Source organism: Pygoscelis adeliae, unplaced genomic scaffold, assembly GCF_000699105.1.
Source record: "Pygoscelis adeliae isolate BGI_AS28 unplaced genomic scaffold, ASM69910v1 Scaffold318, whole genome shotgun sequence".
Classification (NCBI taxonomy): Eukaryota; Metazoa; Chordata; class Aves; order Sphenisciformes; family Spheniscidae; genus Pygoscelis; species Pygoscelis adeliae.
In genome coordinates, this window is record NW_008825430.1 from 1,491,663 (window position 1) to 1,512,997 (window position 21,335).

A 21,335-nucleotide genomic window follows, 5' to 3' on the forward strand; every position below is an offset into this window, starting at 1 on the left:
AATTTTCCCATCCAGCTTTGCAACGTTTGGCACCCATTGCCATTAAACATTACTGAAGTCTTACCACTCCATATAGTGATCAACTCTCCAGGAAAAAAACTTGAAAGTCTGCACATCTATAACTGTTAGAGGTCACTATCAACGATCATGTTCAACAGGAACGAAAGGAAATGGACAGTTTAGCTATAGGAAATGAAATCCATTGAGAGTGTTTCCTTTTCTTCTTGCATATAACTCTAGCTTGGCCAGCTGGCATATTAATGTGAGGTTCTGGGACTTGATACTGTGATGTTATTTTAAGATTCTTTAGCACAGCCAGGAAACCTCACCAGACAATCCAAAACTTAGTTTGAAATACTGTAGTGCAATTCAATACAATTTATGTATACTATAGCCTTTATAATTTGGCAATAATATTCTGTGGTATTTGTACCACAAGTATATTTACTTTGAATGATTTTTTTTTTTTAATTCTTAGTGTAAAAAACCAAACAAACCCCCCAAACTTTAATAATTGACAACTCCACAGTGCAAATGAAGAATGAAACTTCTACGGTAGGCAGATGAATAAACCAAGTCAAACCATGTGCAAAACTTGCACGCTGACTGAGAACTGGAGCTACTGTCTGTCTAATGAGAAATCCTGAATGGCAGCATCAATAAATCCAAAAGCAGGCAAACAATCTGTCCCCCTCACACAACGTCACAAAATCCTTGTACTAGTGCTGTACCACTCAGCAAAAGAGATTAAGTAGAATTAGCCCTTGAACAGACAAACTGATATTTACAGTATCTCTGTATAAAGCAGAGTCTCCTATTCTGCAACACTGAAGAAGCGCCACAAATCTGTTGGTGGTGGTGGCAGCCATCAGCCTTTAATGCGTGCAATAATCAACCAAGATTGAGTAGCCTTAAAGATGAAAAGAACTGAAATTAAGTAAATATGATTGCTTGTTCCTTCGTAACTGACTATACCACACACTTAAATTTATTTGCCATACTAACCTAGAAGGGCAGGGATCCATGTTGCATTCTTTTAGCTTGGGCTTTGGTTTCTTATTTTCGGGATAGTAATGACAATAGTGGTCAGGAACAACACGCTTCAGACGAATATCCACGCATTCAGCTGAATTAAGCTGATAACCTAATGCAGAAGCGAAGTTAAATTTTGGTAATGGAGGTAAATTAAAGCAGCCTTACTCCCCCACCCCCCCAAATAACGTGCTGCCCATTGAATTAATTTCCTGTGTTACTCCTCTTTGGTTTGCTTTTAAACAAGGAAACACTGCACAGGAACTTACAGGACCAGATCCTCATTTAAGGCAATTCAGCGTAACAATTATGTTAACCTATCTTAACACTAGATGAAGACTCTGGCACATTATTCTAGTAATATTCTAAGTATAAGAGTAAAAGCATACATATTTTCATACGATGCAGGAATACATGTACTGGAGCAGCTCACCTGTCACAGAGGCAACCCTACAAAGTCATATGGTTCTACTACACGTTCCACAATTTATAACTGCCCTCCCCGAAGGAGGAGTTACCATGTATGTTAGAGAGCTATATTACACAGTCATGCATGCTAAAAAAAAAAAATAAATACTTAAAACAGAAAGCCAGAGGAATTGAAGATGAGATCCAAAAACACTGCTAAGTTAAACTGTAGAAAACCAAGAAATAGTTTCAAGAACATTCCTAGTTGAAGAGCCAACAAAAGAAAATTTGAAGTAACTACTTGGTGGAAAAAAAAAAAATCTGTGAGGAGACTGGTTAAAAGAAGGGATCTGAGTTTTATAAACCATTAGGTTGCTTTTTTGGCTAAGAAAAAAAGACTCATTCAAAAGAGCTGACTTGGACTTAAACTGAGGAGAGGAGGAGGATGTTCTGGTATGTGCAAAGAAAAAAAAGTTTGAAACCACAAGAATTAAAATCCAAATAGAGTCAATAAACGAACAGCAGAAGTCCCAGTGTCTACTGAAAATGCTAAGTATCATATATCAATGGCTTCACTTGTGTGTCTCTTGGCTGATTCAAAGTGTCATCATGCGTGAGAGCGATAACCATAAAGAAGAACTAAGCAGTTCCTGTGCTCAAAGCACGTATGTTCCAGTTCTTATAAGTACTGAAAGGACCCAGAAGATACGCCACTTGTAAACAAGATAAACACAATTTTTAAACATTCTTGCTCATTCAAGCTTGACTGGGCTTTCTGAGATGCCCGTCACACTCCCCCTTCCCACACATGGAGATTACAGAATTAAATGTAGAAGCATCATCCAAGTGAGGAATGGTGATTGCACTGATTCCAAGTCTCTGTTGTGAGGAACTTTCTCTTTTACTGCCAGTAAATGACTCCAAACAGACAATCTGGATACTAAATCCGCTTTAAGATAACAGGTTAAAGCCAGGCAGCTGCAATACAACTTCCCTGCATGCCTCAGTAATATGCCATTCTTAATGTTACTGCTTTCATGGGTAAGCAAGTAGCTTAGTTTCTGCGCTTCTTCAGTTACTGGCCTCTCTCAGGACTGCCATCAAGAGTGTCAAGCCCTGTTGATAAAGGTACCAGTTTCGTATTATAGGCATGCAGCTACAAAGTAGGGCTCTGAAAACGCTGGCTAATTTCAAAGAGATTGACATGTAGCTATAATTTTCAAACCATAACACCAGTCTGAATAAGGCTGGATTTGAGCCAATAACTTGGAAGGTAAACAGGTCCCTTGAGTTATCCAGTGTTTACATGCAGTCCTCAAAAATACTGTGATGCTTTACACCTCTTCCCTCGTCAGAGAGGTTAGGGAAAAATTCATAAACACAGCGCGATGGAATCATCAGAGGATATGCATTGCCACTCACAGTTCCAGCAAGAATCACACTTCATGAGGCCAAGTATCTTATAAGATACAGTAGTTTCCTGTGGGACTACGTATTATACACATATATTGTCTGCATTTCAGATTAAAGTGAGGTGCAAGTGCCAAAATGGATGGTCCATCAAAAGATCCCCAGACTCTGCTTGTGCTTTAAACATCTTTCACTCTTTTTACTCATGTCCCAAGGAACTATTTAAACCATATGTGTACTCTCCAAGAAAATCACTACACCAGTATCACTAGTATCCCAGTCTGTTTTTCAGGTGACCTGGGTAATGCTAGCTGAACTTAAATAGCTATCTACAATGTCAAATGCTCCTCCTGCCATGAGGTCACACTTTTTTGCAGAACCAGACATGACAAGCAGTGGGCTGGGCTGGATGAGCAGTAGCAGAGCTGAGCTGCACTTCGTCTAACCATTGTGTAAGCTCTAGTGTTTAAACCAGGAGTAGACGCCACGGCACGCTACCTGCTGCTTTAACTACCGTCAGGACTAAGTGTCTAAGATCAGACAGCCAAAGGTATTGATAGTAGCTGTTCTTTAAATTCTATTTACTTACTCTGCTTTCTGTGTAACTAATTTCTAAACTAAGTGTTCTAAAACTCTCCCTCATGTCTACTACTGTGGCCAGGTGTACCTTCTTCTTTCATCTCTTCATTATCCTTATTTTAAAATCTCATTGTATTTCTTTGCTTACTTTCCCAAAATATCCTTTTTGAATTGCCATTTTCCACTTTTGAATGTCATACCTTTATTTCTTAGTCAAAGTTCTTACTCAAATGATCATTCCTTATGGAAGAACATGACTTCCAGTAATATAAGGGATAAAAAAACCTGTGCTCATACTAACTTAACCAACCAACTTACCTGCTACTCTGTCATTTATTTTTCTGAAGAACCACCAGTGTGCAAAGAAACACAAACATTAAATCAACAAAAATGCAGAACGAAGGTTGTAAATCAGCCACTTTCAATCTTCAGCTGTAAACACTCCTGAAGAATTGCCATTACTTACCTCCTCCACACGTCACCGTGCAGGGGAAGAACTCTGTTTGTCTCCACTGATGACTGATGGGTTGATAGAAAAAGAACTGAACCACACTCTCTTTTGATCCAGAGTACCTGGTCTGAAGAAATTTCCATTACAACACGTGTATACTGTACTCCACCGTTCATGTCATTTCAAAACTTAACTCATATATAATAGCAGTGCAGAGAGTAATAACATAACAGGCACAAAACCTCTAGAAAGTCTAGAGTGACAATTAAATTTAAGTTTCCAATAGTCAAACACTTGTATGTTGCTTTGTTTTTCAAATTATTCAAGGTACTAATGTGACTATTTGATTATCTATCCTTGATTGGCAAAGTTCCTAACTGTATTCTTCTGTCTTAACTCTTTGTTAGCAAAATTTTTAAAATTTGCTGGAGAGGGAAGTCTATAATTGATCTACCCACACTGGTTCATATTCAGGCAAGTCTAACTGCACATGCGATATTGGAGATGCGAAATAGAAACTACTGAAAGTCTGTTTCTACAACATGACAGATAAAGCCAAGTGGTGTGATAATACTGCAACACCTGTCATTTCCAATGGAAAACTGTATGACTATCTTCCTTTGGCAGTCAAATACCGATATGTTTCTACATATAGATATCTGCATGTATGATGTAAGCCATCGGTATGTGGTCTGGGTAGAAGAGAAAAGGATTAGAAATGGTCAGTAGCTGGATTAGCAATGTCTAAGAGAGATTCTAGGCACTGCTGGAAGCAATGTTCAGATTCAGTAGGTGGCAGTCTTCAATTGGATTAACACCAATCCGCTGCACAGGATCACGCTGTTATTCTTTCAGCAGTATTTAAAACAATAGTCCTGGACATTTTTACCATTAAAGACCTTGTGGTGCTTTCCACCACAGAAAAGACATCAACCCCGTAACATTTTAATTGGTTTGGATATATTTAGTATAAATTCTCTCTGGACTGTAATTAGGATTCCTTATTTGCTAGCTAAAAGATTTTGTTGTATTGCTGATGGACAGCCACCTACTCTGTTGCACATACTTGCAATATCTTTGTAGATTTGTACATACACACATCCCACCTTGATAATGAAATCTGCTCCAAGAGGTCCCTGGATTTTTATGATTTCCCTGTCTGTACTCTTCTGAAATTCAACAGTTGTATTTTCTATGACAAATGTTCCAGGAGCATTGAAACTGTGCTCTCCCTTGTCTCCTTGTAGTGTCTTTGACTCTATAACTAAAGAATAAACATGCAATTAGTAAACTTAAACGGGATATTGTTTATTTTCAAGGAAGTCAGAAAGTAATGTTTACAACTTTGCCTTGCAAGTAACCGCTGTATATGTGCATTTAAAAAACCACACAGAATATCTGTGAGAATATTAGCTGCTTCAGATTATAGGCTGATATATAATTGCATGACATGTCAGCACAGGAATATCTGCCTGAACACACTATTCTTTCATACCAGAAGCACTTCTGAGACAGTTTTTCCTACGCCAAGTGCTCTATATAGTTATAAAGCAATAGATTCATCAGGACAAGCTGAAAGAAACTCAAAACAGATAGAATCAATACACAGGAAAATAACTCATACTTCCATGCAACTCAAAAGCCTTGCAATTTCAGCAATCAGTCTCCAGAGAAGCCTGAATGGTGTCAAACTCACCAAACACTCACCTCAATACCTGTATCACTCTACCCATTCCAGAGGTCATCAACTCAACTTTGAATATTTCCCATGTGAGCAAAAAGCACGGCCAGGAGGTGGGAAGCTGCAGCACTGCCGGAGGGATCTCCCTTTCTTAGAACAGGTGGTGATGAAAACCCTTTTTGAGCTGTTCTGCACTCCTTGGAAACAGATTAAACTAACAGCCCACAACCTCCAGAAGACAGATGAAGCATTTTAGGATTGACTCACGTCCAGAAAACTGACTGAACTCTAAGTGGACAAAGCTAAAGGAAGATATTCATAATGAAGGTAGAATTTTGGGCTCTGCATAATACAGCGTACAGGCACAGCAAGATGCATGACTTGAAATACACTGGTCTGGTTACAATCTATCAGAGCACTGCATGACAAAGGCATGAATCTCAGATGAGCTCAAGACTAGCTAAAAGGAACGTTTGATGAGCTATAAATACCCTCTTTCTCCAACTACCTTGCCTTTTTTGGTACTTTAAACAGAGTTACCTAATTCAGGCTAGATAATTTAGGTTAAGAGCATCTGGTTTTACCTGCACTGAAAACTTACTCTGAATGCTGCAGTCCATCAGTACTGTTTTCTTCTTTACGATCTTTTAAAATACAAATGCATTCTGGAGCATCCCCAAAGAGAGTGAAGAAATTCTAGAAGAAATTAACTTCCTTGAGAAGGTACCAACATTATCCCAAGTTTCTAAGCATTACGTTCCACTATGCTCGTAGGTATAACAAAGATCCCATACATGGCTGGAAGGAAGTTTAAGGAAGAATATGTTTCTAGGAAATGATTTTATGTTGATCATAGGGCAGGAATCTAGTGTTGAATCAAATGTACTTTGTCAAAGAGAAAAAATAAATTTCTGGGAATCAAAGTGCCCCACTGTCCAATGCTTTTCCATTAGGAACAAACAGATATAATCAAATCACAGAAAAAGCAACAAGTATTTAGATGATTACTACTTATTTTTGTTTGTCACTTTTATGGAAGTTTTCTTTCCCGATTGCATTACAAAATAACCTTTTAAATATCTGGAACTCAGCATTCTTGGATTAAGCTTCCGCAAGCCTTGACCCCAAACTTACACTGCTTAACAGTAACTGTTAATGCATGGTGCCTGTTATTCTGTCATTTTGTTGGATCAGCAAATCTCAAGTACTTCCAACTCCCTGTAAAGTCAGCAGGATCCTCAGGACTACAGGACCCCTTTGGAACTAGCGTTTAAGATTGCAAAGCAAGACATTTGGCTGTTGCAAAAAGATGTTAAAGATGTTAATTTGGTGACCTGAGCTGCTTTACCTTACAGTCCTTATGCTAATTTTCTTAATAAAAAAAAAATGTTATGTTTTTCTAAGCACAAACCAAGAACATTGTTCAGCAACCGACAACATAACTCACTGAGAGCTGACATACATTTATGTTAGAGCTGCACTAGATTTGAATCCAGAGCATGTGTTTATTTGCAAGGCCCAGCTATAGAGTGATGGCCTGTGTCTCTGGAGGTCATGTCAGTGAAGCTTAGAACAGCTGCGCAGATTTTCCCAGAAGTGAGTCACACAGGGAGATGAAGAGCTATTCCACAGCCCAACAGATAACCTCTGATGCAACATATTCCTGCTCAGTAGTATCTAGTGCTTGTCATCACAGGCTTCTAAAACAGAGTGAAACCAAGCATCTAGTGTATGTGACACATATGTAACATAATAATTCTTACTAGGGAGCAGTTCCCCCCCAAAAAACCTACTTTATTGATTTCAGAGCAGTAACTGGGAACAAAGGTTTCACCAACTGGCTTATAGGCAAGGTTTAGAAAAGAAGTCACCAAACATTTATTTGTTCTGCAGGGTCCTGTAATGCCGGAGAGGTGGGAAGTTTGACTTCAGGAGTAAGTTTCCCCATCCTAAGTTAGGGAAACATTTCCTTGAGGGGTCTTTAGGACTCCAGATGTGCAGAGTCATAAGGACAGGGAATTCTCTTGAGAGTTTCTGTGCCTAACAAGATAATCACTAGTGCCAAAGACCTGTAACTGTCTGTCTTTGTGTTACTTCCCTTACCTTGATAAAAAGAACGTTTTCCCCATGGAAATGCCTTGCCCAGCTGTGGATGGAAGACCCGCCGCAAAAGCCTCCCATAGTCTTAGTGGCAGGCAGGAGTAGGGCAGCGTGGCATGGGGAACCCACTGCAGATACCTCACTGTGTAGAGAGATGCATGGAAGAATTCCCAGGGAAATAGCTCCTGCTCCCGGTGCAAGAAGGAGCAAATCATGTTGCTACCCAAAAGCTCTTTTCCATGCGATTCATTTGTTGATAGCACAATACAGGGCCCCAAAATAAAGTACATGTTCTTTTCAAAATGCAAGCAACATTGCCTTCCTCTTAGCATCTGTCAAAGACAAAGCGGTGCGTAGATGTATAGCTAAATACTGTCAAGTAATGCAAATCACTGCAAGCGGAGAAGATATTGACAAAAAGGGAAAAAAGAGTGTCAGTTCCTTTTAGTGAAGTTTAAACTCCCTAAGTTCATGAACTCAGTTATCTAGCATTAGCCACTTGTAAAAATATTAGCTTCTGGTTTTCCTGTTTCTTCTGCTGGAGGATTAATTTCAGGGAACTTTCAGTCTTTCTTTTGATTCTAATGCTTTTAAAACAACTGCTAGAAAAGCCATAATATAGTCCAAATCAAAAACAAAACCAACGCAATGAAACATTTTATTCATAACCATTTTTGTACTAATTATTTGGTTATTTTCCACCAAATCATTCACAAAACCCAAGCAGAGAGAAGTATAAAAGGGACCTATTCGTAAAAACCCCAAAGTCCTTTGCTCTTTGATGAATCTGTTGCCTGTCTTAAAGTGTCCATAGACACAAACAAAATACTTACTCTTACCAGCTACAAAGAAATGCAGTCTTTCCTAAAACACTAAGCTGCTGATTGTAAAACAATGTTCAGAGCATTTATTTGTTTCAAATCTGTTATGTGCTACATCTCCAAGCACATTTCCATTTTTGATTAATCCAGCAGCTGTGTTTCCCTGGAACAAGAGCAGATCGTAAAGCCCGGGATGAAGCACAAAAGAACACAAGATAAAGGGAAAACTGCCAGACACTCCATAGTGCTCTTCGAGCATTCGCTATTGCCGCTGACTTTACTTGAAGAGCAAATATATACTGGCAACAGGAGGCAGTATAAAATTCTACAATAAGTAGTCCCTGCTCCACCTGTTAAATTCAACTCCTTACAAGCTAGGAAGAACATCTCTGATGAACGGAGCCTGTAATTATAGGTGATTATTTTTTAAATTCTGCCTTTAATTATACCAGCACACCCACACAGAAGTCAATGAAGTTGCAGACCAAAGATGCCTTGATATTTTCTGTTAAGTGACCAACACCCACAAACATACGTACAGTCAGAAAGGCGGACAAGCAAATTGTCCCAAAGCACATCCCCTAGAACATCGGTTCTTGAAGATGCGGCTATGAAGCCAGAAGCAATTTCCACCTCCCTCCCCACAATGGCTCTCACCTGTTTTTCACCTCTGTCATTTTAATTTTAGGTAACAAATGTCTAAATCCTCACAGATTTGCAAACAGATGTGCTGGGGGAAGTGGTTAAAGGAACATTTCACAATTCTCATCCAGCTAGAGAACTAGCTAACAAAGGTAAAGCCAAGCCACAGCTTCTTTACGGAACCACCCTGGGTAGGAAGCCAGGAGCACTCTGTACTTAGTTACCGAGTTGCTGCTGCATTCCTCAGGAGCTTTTCAGAAATCCCCCAGGAGCCACTGAATCTAGTACTTTTTCCTCATACAAAGCTGAAACAACAACTTCCTTCTGCAGAACTACTTAAGTAAGACCAAGAGTCCTGACCTGAACTGGTCAGGATCACTCCTTCATACATCCCCTGCAACAGTTTTAAATGAGTATTATTTATTTCAAGATAAGTTCAGCTTTGTACATTGTTGATATCAGTGCTAAATCTAGAAGTTATTGTCACTTTGGAGCTGCTCTAAAGTGGAAGTCTTATTCAGTTTTTTCTTTGAAAGAAAATGACAATATATTCTTCAAAGCAAACAAATAGATGAGCAATTTTCAAATAAAATGCATTCCTGTCTTCTATTTACATATCTCAGAGCAGAAGTAGTCCTTTTTATTTCTATGGTTCAGACTAAGTCTTCCACTTTTACTAATAAAAAAATTGCTCAAAATGTTAAATGAATGGTTTATTTCATTGCTTGATATGGCAGTCCCACTTATCATGGAAACAATTAGTTCTTTATGTAAAGGAGGCCTAAGGGTATAGAAATTAGCATAGATAATACCGTCAGCCTTATAGAAAATATTAGGAAACAAACATCTAACAGAATAGCAAACTCTTTCTCATACATGGTATGTAATAACCAAAAGTATTATGGTGAAACAGGACCTGTGCAGTCTATTTTATGTATTTTGTTTACCTTCCCTCATTTTTACTCAGATTACTTTTCCTTGAACACTGCTCACTGACCAGGTGTGGCTTCAACTGGACTATTTACACTGTCTCGGACTCTTTAACAGAAATCTGGTGCTGGGTTATACGAGTGCTATCGACCCCACACATAACCCTTTGAAAGTAATTTATCATAATTGTTTGCACGTAGTTTAAGAGTGTATGGTATTTTAGACATCTTATATAAGAATTACTTGGTTTAAATAAATTTAGAAACCACCAGTATGTATACTATTTCTTTTTACTAAATGGACTTCCAGTGTTCTGTAGGACTATCTCCAGGCTGGATTTTAAAGATGGGAAGAGGAATCAACATCATGATCTTACCCATATCCCCAAAGTTTGGATGAGTTCAGATACAAGGTTCTGTTTTTATCTTCTGCCTATGAATAAATACATAAAACAGCTCAGTCATACCAAGGTGCGCTGGTCCTTTTAGGGTAATTCTCACACTGCGACTCCCATGTGGTACAGCAATCACGGTTTCTTCCCCTAAGAAAATTAAAGAACTGTTTTAGAAGTTATCTTGCATCAGGGAATTTGCACATCACATAACTAGACTGAAAACTGTCAAATGTGCCTAAGAAAATATTTAACAGGTTTCACAATTTTTCTACTAAAAATAATCATACATTATTTAAGTACAGTATACCGAGTCTGTTTGCTATGCTATGCAACTATTAAGACCTACGAATGGACTTGTAAATCTTTCTTGCTATTGGAAAATTAGTTGCTATTAACAAAAACGACTGAAATGTCAGTAGTGTATTAGGAACATATTTACACTCTGTTGTCCTAGTTTTATTTCCTAATCACTGAATTGACATAAGGAATCTGCTAAGTAGTACTTCCCCCTTACAAAAACCTGCAGCTGTTCAGTCTCATTTTGCCCACACCTCATTTCCTGCTGCAGGTCACAACTTTAATAAGTGGCAGGACTTACAGGAAATAAATCATCTACTTAACACTAGCCCTTAACCAATTACAGGACCAGTTAAGAGCAAATATGTATTAGCTATAATGTATATGTTATAACAGAGTGTCTGCATCTAACTTACCATATAAGATCATTCCTTCCAGTAAGAGCCTCAATTTAAAATTAACTATAAACTAAACCAGCCCTGAATAGGACATGTCGATACAAAACACCTTTTGGCTGCCCGAATGGCCTTTTCATATATAAATGTACAACACACTTACTTCAGTGCATTTTACAAAGGCAGAAAGTTATTACTTTCCATTTCAAACGTAGGAAATCTGTGATTTGCCCAAGCAAACCGAGTTAACAGTCAAATCAATAGACCAGAGACTTTCACACCAACGAGAGCAGTGCTCTCAGAAAAGGGTATGCACAGCACACGGCAGGGATAGCCACAAAAGGACGAGAGAAGTGTCCAAGCAACAAAGTACCAACGTGCTGTCTCCCGTTTCCATCACGGCCCAACTGTAAGTCTTCTTTGAGGCAGGACCTGCGAACATGGGCCCATTGCAGGTACACCCCGCAGAGGGTGCTCTGTTCAGTGATGGCATTAACGTATATCTGGGGGCTGGTGTAGAGGAAGTTCATTTTTGCAAGTTCAAAAAGTAATGTGAGTTGAAGGTCAGTGATACATTGGCTCTAGAATTACTTATACAATATTTAGGGGAAGAATATTTGAGTTTAGTTTTAACTAAAAAATAGTTGAAGAATGTTTCTTTCCACTTTAAACCGGACCCTTTTATAGTGGATGCTAAATTATCAGCTTCTGGTTTACATCTCCTTAGCATAAGTATGATATCCTGCCAAATGTTCAGGATAGTTCAAGCAAATACTGCAATTATTTTTTCTGAAATAAACACCTTCTTATGTTACAGTTTTTATATCGCCAATTTCTAGGAAGGTCATTTAAATATAACAATTTATTTTGGATGTAATAAAATATGATCTTTATTAATTTCATACTTGGGTATTCTACCAGAGTGCAAAATACTACAGTAAGAACAATAATACAGTTAAGGAGCCCTGGAAAAAACATTAACTACTGAACCACTTAATATCTTTTTGCATCTTGGTTTTTCATCAGGCGAATTGCTAAAGATAGCCAGAAGGTAGTGGATGTGTATATCTTTAAAGGAAATAACTACTGAATTCATATGTGCTCTACAGTATTTGAGAGAAAGCAGGTTTGAGAGGCCCATCTGTCCCTACTTGGTCAGGAACTGTATCCCGTCTTGACAACCAACCAGCAGTTATAGCACAAAACCTCAAGTAAGAGTCTGATTATGACCGGTTCTGAATACATGCAACTGCTGTGTTGAAGTGGAACCAAGGGCACTCCGCGCTGAACGGACAAGGCCCAGCTTTGCAGATGTGCAGAGATGTGTAGGACTGCTCCTCTTGAGAACAACCAGGGTCGTTCTGCTGTGCTTCCTCCACCTCCTTACAGCAAGTTCTGCTCGCCTTGGCAGGCCTCGTTGATCCCTTTTCAGGATGCTTCACATTCCTTTAGCAGTACTACAGACATTCCACCCTCACCGAAGCACTCTCTGATATGGTCCAAAATTCTCATGGGGGTGCTAAATTTGGTGTTTCTCTGCGGCGGAGACAATATTACCAGAAAGTATTTTATTTGCATTAGAGGAGATGACTAAGTTCACCACCACAGCAATGTTCAACCTTCTGCAACCCCACAGACCTGTCAAGAAGCCTGACAGCAGGAGATTCTTGTAACCTGACTGAGATAATTATGACCTAGGGCAGTCTTTCCATGAGAAGACGTAAATTATAGGAAAAAATAAAAGTGAGATTTTTCGAATTCTGAACCGAGATGGGGAATTGGAAGAAAATGGGACAGAGCTGACCTAAGGGACTCCACCTTCTCCTGAGGACAGATTTAACTTCCTACGAAACAGTAGTTACGATTGTCCAGGTCTGGCTCCAAAACTATATATTCCAAAGGTCTCCGGTTCTCAGTTGAAGCATATAATTCATATTCTTAAAGGAACACAAGGCCCTGCAAACCCATTTAAAAATGGTCATGCTGTACATTTCCCATTAAATCAGTAGGATCCACACTGTTAAAAGCAGTGAACTCTTATGAAAACATAAGAGGGAAATTGCTACCCTGAAACCTATACTTAGAATTTCCAATTATCTCGTTTTCCCGCTTATATTATTCATGTATCTTTGAAAGTTAATTGCTGACCTTTGTCTAAAGCTGAAAACAAATAAGCCCAAAATCATCTGGAACACGCAGAAACACTAGACTGTAAAATCTGACTTTAGAGTCATAAAGCTCACCTTAAAAACTGAGAAACAGGTGAGATATTGTCTCTCTATTCTAACACTGATTCCCGAGGGCATGTGGGTCATCTTTCTCCAGCACCTGCCTAAAATGGGCTTTCTGCTCTTACCCGGGGACTCTCTCAGCAAATGTGTGTGCACACACTACACACAGCACTTGCTGATTAAGCTCCTGGATTGCTTTTACTTTAGATGGCAAGGTTTGATCCTGTTTCTATGGTGTTAATGTGGATTTAGATTTTGGATTTCAATGAGAGCAAGATCAGACTCCCTGCTATGGTAAGACTGGGAGCTAATCCCCAGGATCAAAATAAAGGAGCCACATTCCTGAGCTCGATCCAATTCAGCAGGTTTTATTTATTTTTCCATGTGGGCCATGGTGGACCCATTTACTGTTTCACATATGGGCCAGTTGAGATTTTTCCCTCTCTCCTCTTACAGCAGGGCAGAGGGTTTATTTCAGGCCTATAAAAACTGTTTCTTTCCATGTATTTGCTCAACACTTATCTGCTGGTCCTCCAGTTCTGATCGAAGGCCTATATGCTCTCAAAATACAAAGAATGATAGCCCAGGAACAACTACCGGTACAAGGGAACTAAAAAGCTCAAAATGTTTGGAGTCTTATTGCAGTGGCTTCCCTCATCCACCCTAACATTAGGCGTAACTTCAGAAGACGTTGGTGCTGGGGTATGTGCTGACCTGCCTAATGACAAGAATCTGTGCAAAGCCAAATCCATACTCTTTAAGAGACACCTGAACTAGATAGGTGTGTGCTACTGAAAGCAGCAGTTACATATCTTGACCCTAAAAGTCACACCGCAAAATCTGTATGGGCACATCCTTTCTGTCCTTGAGTCCTTCCCTTTGCAGTCTCACGCTCTCCCACTCCTCTGTACCTCCGTCCCTCTGTCCACTGGTCTTACGACTCAAGGCTGCCTCTTCACCTGGGAGTGCCACTTCTTTGCATCGTTGAGTAGGTATTTCCAAGGTGTGGTAACCTGCTTTTGAGACAGTGTGGCCTCAACTCATTTTAGTTACACAACTACTTCTTTCTACTTCTGGACACCTCTTCTAAAATTTGTGTGCACTGGACAAAATGTACAAAGACACACAGTAAGCAACCCATCAAGAAAATGGATCTCAAGGAAATGCAGTGTGAAATAAATACTGAAATAGCCAATGTTCTTACACAGGAATTTCTCCAAGTAAGACAAGAGAGATCGGGAAAGTAAAGAAGGTGGCTTCAAACTACCTAAAACAACTCCAAGTAAACCAACCAAACTAAATGGATCTGTAGACTGAAACAGTTATCCCATGGACTGCATATTTAGTAGCTGTTGGAGAACATTAGATGCTTTTCTGGGGCACATCTTCTGGTTTAGCTTCATCCAAAAGAATCCAGTTTGTGCTCTCCAAGACCACTCCATGATGTGAGCTGATGAGCAGTATGTTAGGACCATGGTGAAATTTGCTTCAAAAAACATACTCCTTATCCAAACTGAAATGCTAATGTATTGGCATTCTATCCCTCCACACACACAGTTTTCCTGCCAAACCAGTCCCAAATTCCCTCTCCTGGCTCTACATACAGTTGATTTTTCCCCTTCCTCTCCGAGTGCTTCTGACTCCATCTCCCACCCCAGATTCCTTATCTAATCTCAGTCTTCCGCTCATCCTCCAATATATCTGTACAGCCAGTCCTAGGTCCTCCTCCCGCCTTCTCATATGTGTCTTTCCTTCACTGTATGTACTAATGTCAATTTTTTCTGTTCAGCTAGTCTCGTCTTTTCCTCTCCTCATGTCATAAGTCTGAAGCTCCAGAGAGTCAGAAGCTCTCCACAAAATCTCTTCTGTAATGCCTGAATGCGAGGCAGGAGGCATCACAGAGTTCATCCCATGGTACCCATTCTACACTGCAGCAAAGTAGAAAGCAAGAGCAACCTCAAGGACACTTTTTAATAGATTAGCTCTGGAAGAGCAACATGTTAATTTATTCTAAGCAGATTGCACACATATGATCTGTTTGCAATTAGGACATGTAACAAGCTAGAGCACACTTAAAAGGACAAGTTTTCAGAAATGTCAGCTGTTAACATCCGAGAAGCCTCTACAGAACCTGAAGGAAAAAAGTTGGTGGGTTTTTTTTTTTTGAAAGGTTGTAGTAAAATATGTGTTGATGTTCACAGATACTGCAAAAGACTTGTCCATGACCAGACCACCATTGCCTGCCAAATTTCAAATCCCTGATCCATGATCAAGTCCAACAATGAGGGATGTCAAGACATATTAAAGAAAAGGTTTCAGGAATGTTTTGACAGTGGGAAACAACATGTTTTTCTCTGGTGTGTCCTTGGAATACGCTGAGTTGTTTTGCCTGAATTTTCTCCAAAACATTCAGCACCTGGCATGGAAAGTTTCTGACCCAGCTGTTGAATTTTGGCAAAAAAATCATTCCTATAAAGTGAAGTATCAAGCAACCTTGACAATGGGGGTTACTAGCTCCACGTATACTGATTTCAAAGAGGGAAATAGATGCGAGGTAGCAAGTTGTCACAAAACTGAGCCAGCTGATGGTGCTGAACAGGGAGCCATGCAGAAGGCCTCTGTTTAGATAAATGACCAAAGTGAAATTCGGTTTTTGGTTAAGTGTGCTTGGGGATGATGACATACAAACATGTGACAATAAGTGACCAATGGTAAATTACACAAATGCAACAGGAAATAAAACACATGGCAAGAAGAAATTCAAACAGTTACAACGCTATCGACATTGAAACCTTTTGTATGAAGCTTTTAGCAAAAAGTTAAGAAAGGTAAAACTTGCAAGTATCAAGCAATTTGAGAATCAAATAAGACCAGATTACGAAAAGTCTGTGCCTTCAACTTCACTCCCTGTTAATTTCAGAACCAGCATCTTTTCTTCTTCCTTGGTATCAGAACCAGAACACTTTCCTACCAACTCTTGCCAATAATGGTGCAGAAAGCAGACATCAGGGCCCAATCCTACAATTTTTCCATGTGCACAAAGTGCAGTGGAGTTAATGGGAGTTCCATGCATATAGTACTAGAAACATCAGGCCCATGATATCTCATTTCCCAATGGGATGGTACATTTTACAACCTATTACACTTTTTGTTTGAATATCATTAGTCAAAGCTTTAATCATTTTACCAGAATGTTAGAATCTGGCTTGCTGGCAGAAGTCTAACTTACTTTGTCTTTCAAAGGCAATTAAGTGTTAGTGGAAAAAATAAACTTTTGAAATGACAGTTCGTTTCGTATTTGCAAAACAGTAAGCTTGCTTTCAGTGCTGTTTAGCTTTCCGATCAAAGGCATTCATTTTATGTAAAAACATATAAAAAAGATAATAAAACAAACTGAGTCCTTTATGAGAAATCATTTGCTGTCAATGCCTAAATTTCTTTCTTAAAATAAGGACCAAGATAACTAGGCACTTTTATTTTCCCTTATGTCTCCTTTTTTTTCCATAATAAAATCTTTGGCTCTTGCTTTCCTTCTAATTCTTTAATTTGCCTCATTGCACAATAAAATTTACATCCTGCTTACAACCTTACAAGCTCCCTCTTAAATACATGTCTGTCATGTGTCGATATTTTACTTCTCAACACTAGTTCTGAAAGCTTCCAAACGACTATTTGGAAGATACTGTGTCTCCCTTCACTGATACATTAGCACAGAGAAAGCATGGCTTTATTTCTACATTTCATTCACACATAGATGATTATATTGAACTGTTTCCACAGTGTTGAACAACTTGACCCAAAAAAGATTTTGGCACTACCACAATACCAAGAAAACCATCAAAAGTTCTGATTTTAGTAGCACGTGTACTGTTTTGCTTATGTGAATGGTAATTCATTCATATGATCTAGCCCACTGCAGTGCAAGATAAAACCAAAACTTGACATAACTGACATCTTTCTCCAGAATAGTCTTTCTTCATCTTTAATTTTGAAGAACTCTTCAAGAGCCACCGAATTATGACAGAGAAAACAATGAACCACAGGTATTCTCCATAACCTGGTCAAGGCAATGGGAGCCCTTCCACCAAGTGATGTCAGCTGTAGTCAGCTCTTACCTGAGCCAGAATACCACAAGTGAAATTAATATTTTCTGTCGCAAAATGACAGTTTCAAAGCCAGATCCCTTTTACCACTTTGTCCTTACTGTACTTGCGTACTAAGCAGCAATTAAACGTGAATCTTTTTATGTCACTTATCATGAGCTATCCAACCAGATTTGCCAATCCAACAAGTTTAGTTTGGGTTGCCTTAGAACTAGCTAGGGTGTCCCCAGGAATCGTCCTTCTCCCAGAGAATCTCTGTTGCTGTAAAACTGGAATAGACGATGCAATTCCTTTCTGTTCCAGCTGACTTCGACATCAGAAAGGGGAAGAGATATTTTGTGTGTATATATCCCTATATATCTATATCTATCTATATATAGACACACAAAACAAATACAACTTGGTAATACTACAAAAGTATTATCCAATCTTTACTGCTTCACAAGTGCTTGCTCTGTGCCGACCAGAAGCTCTGAGTATTTGATATGACAAAGTGAACAAAAAATGGCCCTCCATGAAAACTCTTTTTTGGCTCATTGTAAACATTCAAGACATTTGCTCAGTGTTTCAGGATGAAAAACTTTATAAATTACTGAACTACATTCTCCCATCCATGAAAAAGGCCTCTAGTAAAGGCAAAGCAAAGGCTGACACCGATAGCCCGTCTGGTATGTAAAAAAAGGCTCTTTCACTTGTGCAAAATTATTCTGTGACTTCAAAAGGTGCTGCCACAAAAATATTCACTTTTTAATTTAGATTACCTTTGTTATACATATGTATTGAATACAGAAATTATGCGCCTGCACAGTGTAAGATAACCTAACATGAAACCTTATAGATCAATACAAGTAATCACACTGCAAGGTAACAAGCATTAAGATAACATACGTTGCACTTCGAGTTACACCCACATTGAAGCATACTGCGAGCAGTGGCATTAAAAAAAACATGGAAATATTTACATGTACTACAGTAAGAATTAAGCATGATTCCATGTACAACAGTTCTTTCAAAATCAGGGCAGAAGTGAAATCTTTGCAGACTGAACTACAACAGTACTAAAATATATGCAGCTGTCAAAGGCAGGTGCTTCATCCATTTAAAAAAAACACCTGCTTGCATTTGAACTTTGAGTATTGACTTTACTCCAAGAGCACCAGATCATCACTCTTGCATCTTGTGGCTCTGCAGGAAGGTAACGAACCCCCAAGGCTCCATCTCCATGTGACAAATGCACATGTGACAAATGCAGAGAAGAAAATATTAAACAGAAGAAAATAGATGTGAGGCAACTATCTCACGTGATAAACACATGGGACATATGCTGCGAGATTACAGGGAGCATCGTCTGTGAGGGTGGAAAGAAAAGTGTCAGAGGCGAGCTTCTGTGTGACAAACCTTGTCTGGGTATCAAAATAGCCAGGCTCTTCAGACTCCAGTAAAGGGTCTGATACCCCTCCTCCCTGATATTTTCAATACTACTGAGACCTACAGAGTTACTCACAGTAAGGTGCTAATTACTTTGAGAAAGAATGGCAAAATTTGAGCCAAACACACAAAAAAAGAGAAGAAAATATTATTCCCTTTCACCTTGCGCTTTTTGTACCATACAAGTAGTTAACTCACCTCTGAAGTTCAACTGTCTTTAGACACTTTAAAAAAACAACAAAAAAAAGCAAAGGTAAGTTGAAAACCAGGCACTTTCAATCATGGCCACAATTTCCATAAAACCATCTATAAGATGTTTCCATGATTTAAAAACATTGCTGCAGCATCGCATATATTGCAACATGAGGACACCCTCTAAAATAAGATGTGCATCTTGATGGTTATTCCTGATAGAATGAATTGAGTAGTTCTATTAAAAAAAAATGCATATCTCAAATTCTTTCCTAGCTATACCCTAATGTGTGGTATCCCTCATGGAATTTCAATAGACTAATCTAGCACAGACTTCAGAATAAGTAGCTTTGGAAAACTGCAAACAAGTATATAGTTAAAAGGTCAACACTCTGCAATATGTATGTTAATATACAAGCAGAAAACATAGTCAAGGATAAATTGTCATAGGATCAATTTGCAACCTACTTTTTTCTGGTGAGACATGTGCCTTAGCTTGTCCCCTCACAAGCCTGCATGTTGAACCATCTCCTGCACAGATTCCACAGTTGTCTTCCTTGGCATTGCTCCCAAGTTGTCGATCACAGCCTACTGCCTGCCAACATCAACACCACAGTCAGAAGGAGGGCAAAGCTGCAGTAGACATGCTCAGGTTTCTGGAATTTTATTTATTATGTTATCCTTTTGATTTTATGAGCTGGCCTCATTCTATCACAGCATATCTTGCTATTTAGGATTTTAAAAGCACACCGTCATTTCCATGATTTTAACGATGAACCACAACAACTGATACATGAAGCTATTCAAGCATAGGAAATACATGAATCGGTTTCCCACTACGTATGTGAATGAATACCATTGAGCGTTATTCTTTCCAACACAAGGGACAACTATGTTATTTACAATTTGGTTTTCATCACCTGTTTAATTATGTCTGAGAAAGAATTAATGCAATGAAATAACCCAAGTTAAATATTTAAAGGGCACTCAGCCTTCAGCTTCACAGGCAAGCAGCTGCGGGCAGTGCTCATAATCTGGTGTCTTGGCCATTCAAAATTTAACTGGCGTTCGTGTAGATCTCCTATTTGCCATTTACATCACCGTCAGTCACACATACATTTGCTAACCAGGTTTTAAAAAACTTGGATGATTCAGTTCTCACCTTTTGATTTTTTTTTTGTTTCTGAACATGAGACCCGATCTATAAAACTTTCCGATGATTATTATAAAAACACCCAAACTTAAACATTGCCAAAAATTCCAAAAGCGAAGTTTTTGAAAAACTGTCAACTGAAAACTCTCCAAACTATAATGAAAACATTTTTCCAGGTTTTCCTTTTTCTTCATATCTGTCACCCTACAAGAAGCACAGGAGTGAGAATGGGAAGACAAAGAAGAATAGACAACATTGACTGAAAGCACCTTCCTGCTTAAAAGGAGATAAATATTTGGACTCGCCTATCTTACTATTTGGTCTCGCCTATCTTACCCTTCACCATTCCGCAGAAGAAATTTGCAGGGAGTACCAAATGCTGAGCAATGTGGTAAAAAGCTAATCTGCAGCTTCAAGTTTTCTCAAGTCAACCTATACGCCTCTTATATCCACGCACACATCCCTGAGAAGTGCAGCTAATTCATCATGGATATATATATTTAACCGAACTCCAAACTAACAAACAGATAGAAAGCACTCTGGAAATGCACAGTTAAAAGCCATGCTAGAATGCTGAAATTGGCCAGCACACTCCTCTTCCTATATAAAAATGCTTGGAAGGGGCAGTCTTAGCTGCCAAGATCCACTGCATCTGCGCTATGCCAAAACTGACACACGATCCCCTTGGAGAGGTGAGGATCGAGTCCGCACGTAAGAGGCAGGGTTGGGTCTTCCAGTCTCTGAGTCAACACACACACACGGCGACACACGCTCCCCGCACAAATCATGCGCATCCCCTGCCAAACATGGCGAAATGTAATCTCCAAGCTTCATGTGTCTACAGAAAAGACAGCAAAGCAGCCCCTACCTCCCACTCCTGCCCCTTTCCCTCATTTTCCCAATTCCCCACATCCCGCATTCTCTTAAAAGGAGGGCATTATGGAGGACAGTTTATGATACTTCGGTTGAGAGACATGCTGCACTGAACGACATCTCCTTACTAAAGGGTTCAGATTTACCATAGAATTCTACAGAAAATTATTTTATTCCTGCAACTGAAGGAGATCTTCATCCTATGTAGCCCAGCA

General features: G+C 39.1%; 1 protein-coding gene across 1 annotated transcript in view; it reads right to left on the minus strand.

Annotated features, from left to right (window-relative positions):
- Nucleotides 1-21,335, minus strand: part of ADAMTSL3 (ADAMTS-like 3) — a 185,820-nt gene that overhangs the window by 58,386 nt on the left and 106,099 nt on the right. Inside the window, 5 exon segments of the mRNA XM_009330904.1 lie at nucleotides 1,006-1,144; nucleotides 3,896-4,007; nucleotides 4,987-5,144; nucleotides 10,521-10,595; nucleotides 19,563-19,689. Of these exon segments, the coding sequence (XP_009329179.1) occupies nucleotides 1,006-1,144; nucleotides 3,896-4,007; nucleotides 4,987-5,144; nucleotides 10,521-10,595; nucleotides 19,563-19,689 (611 nt within the window).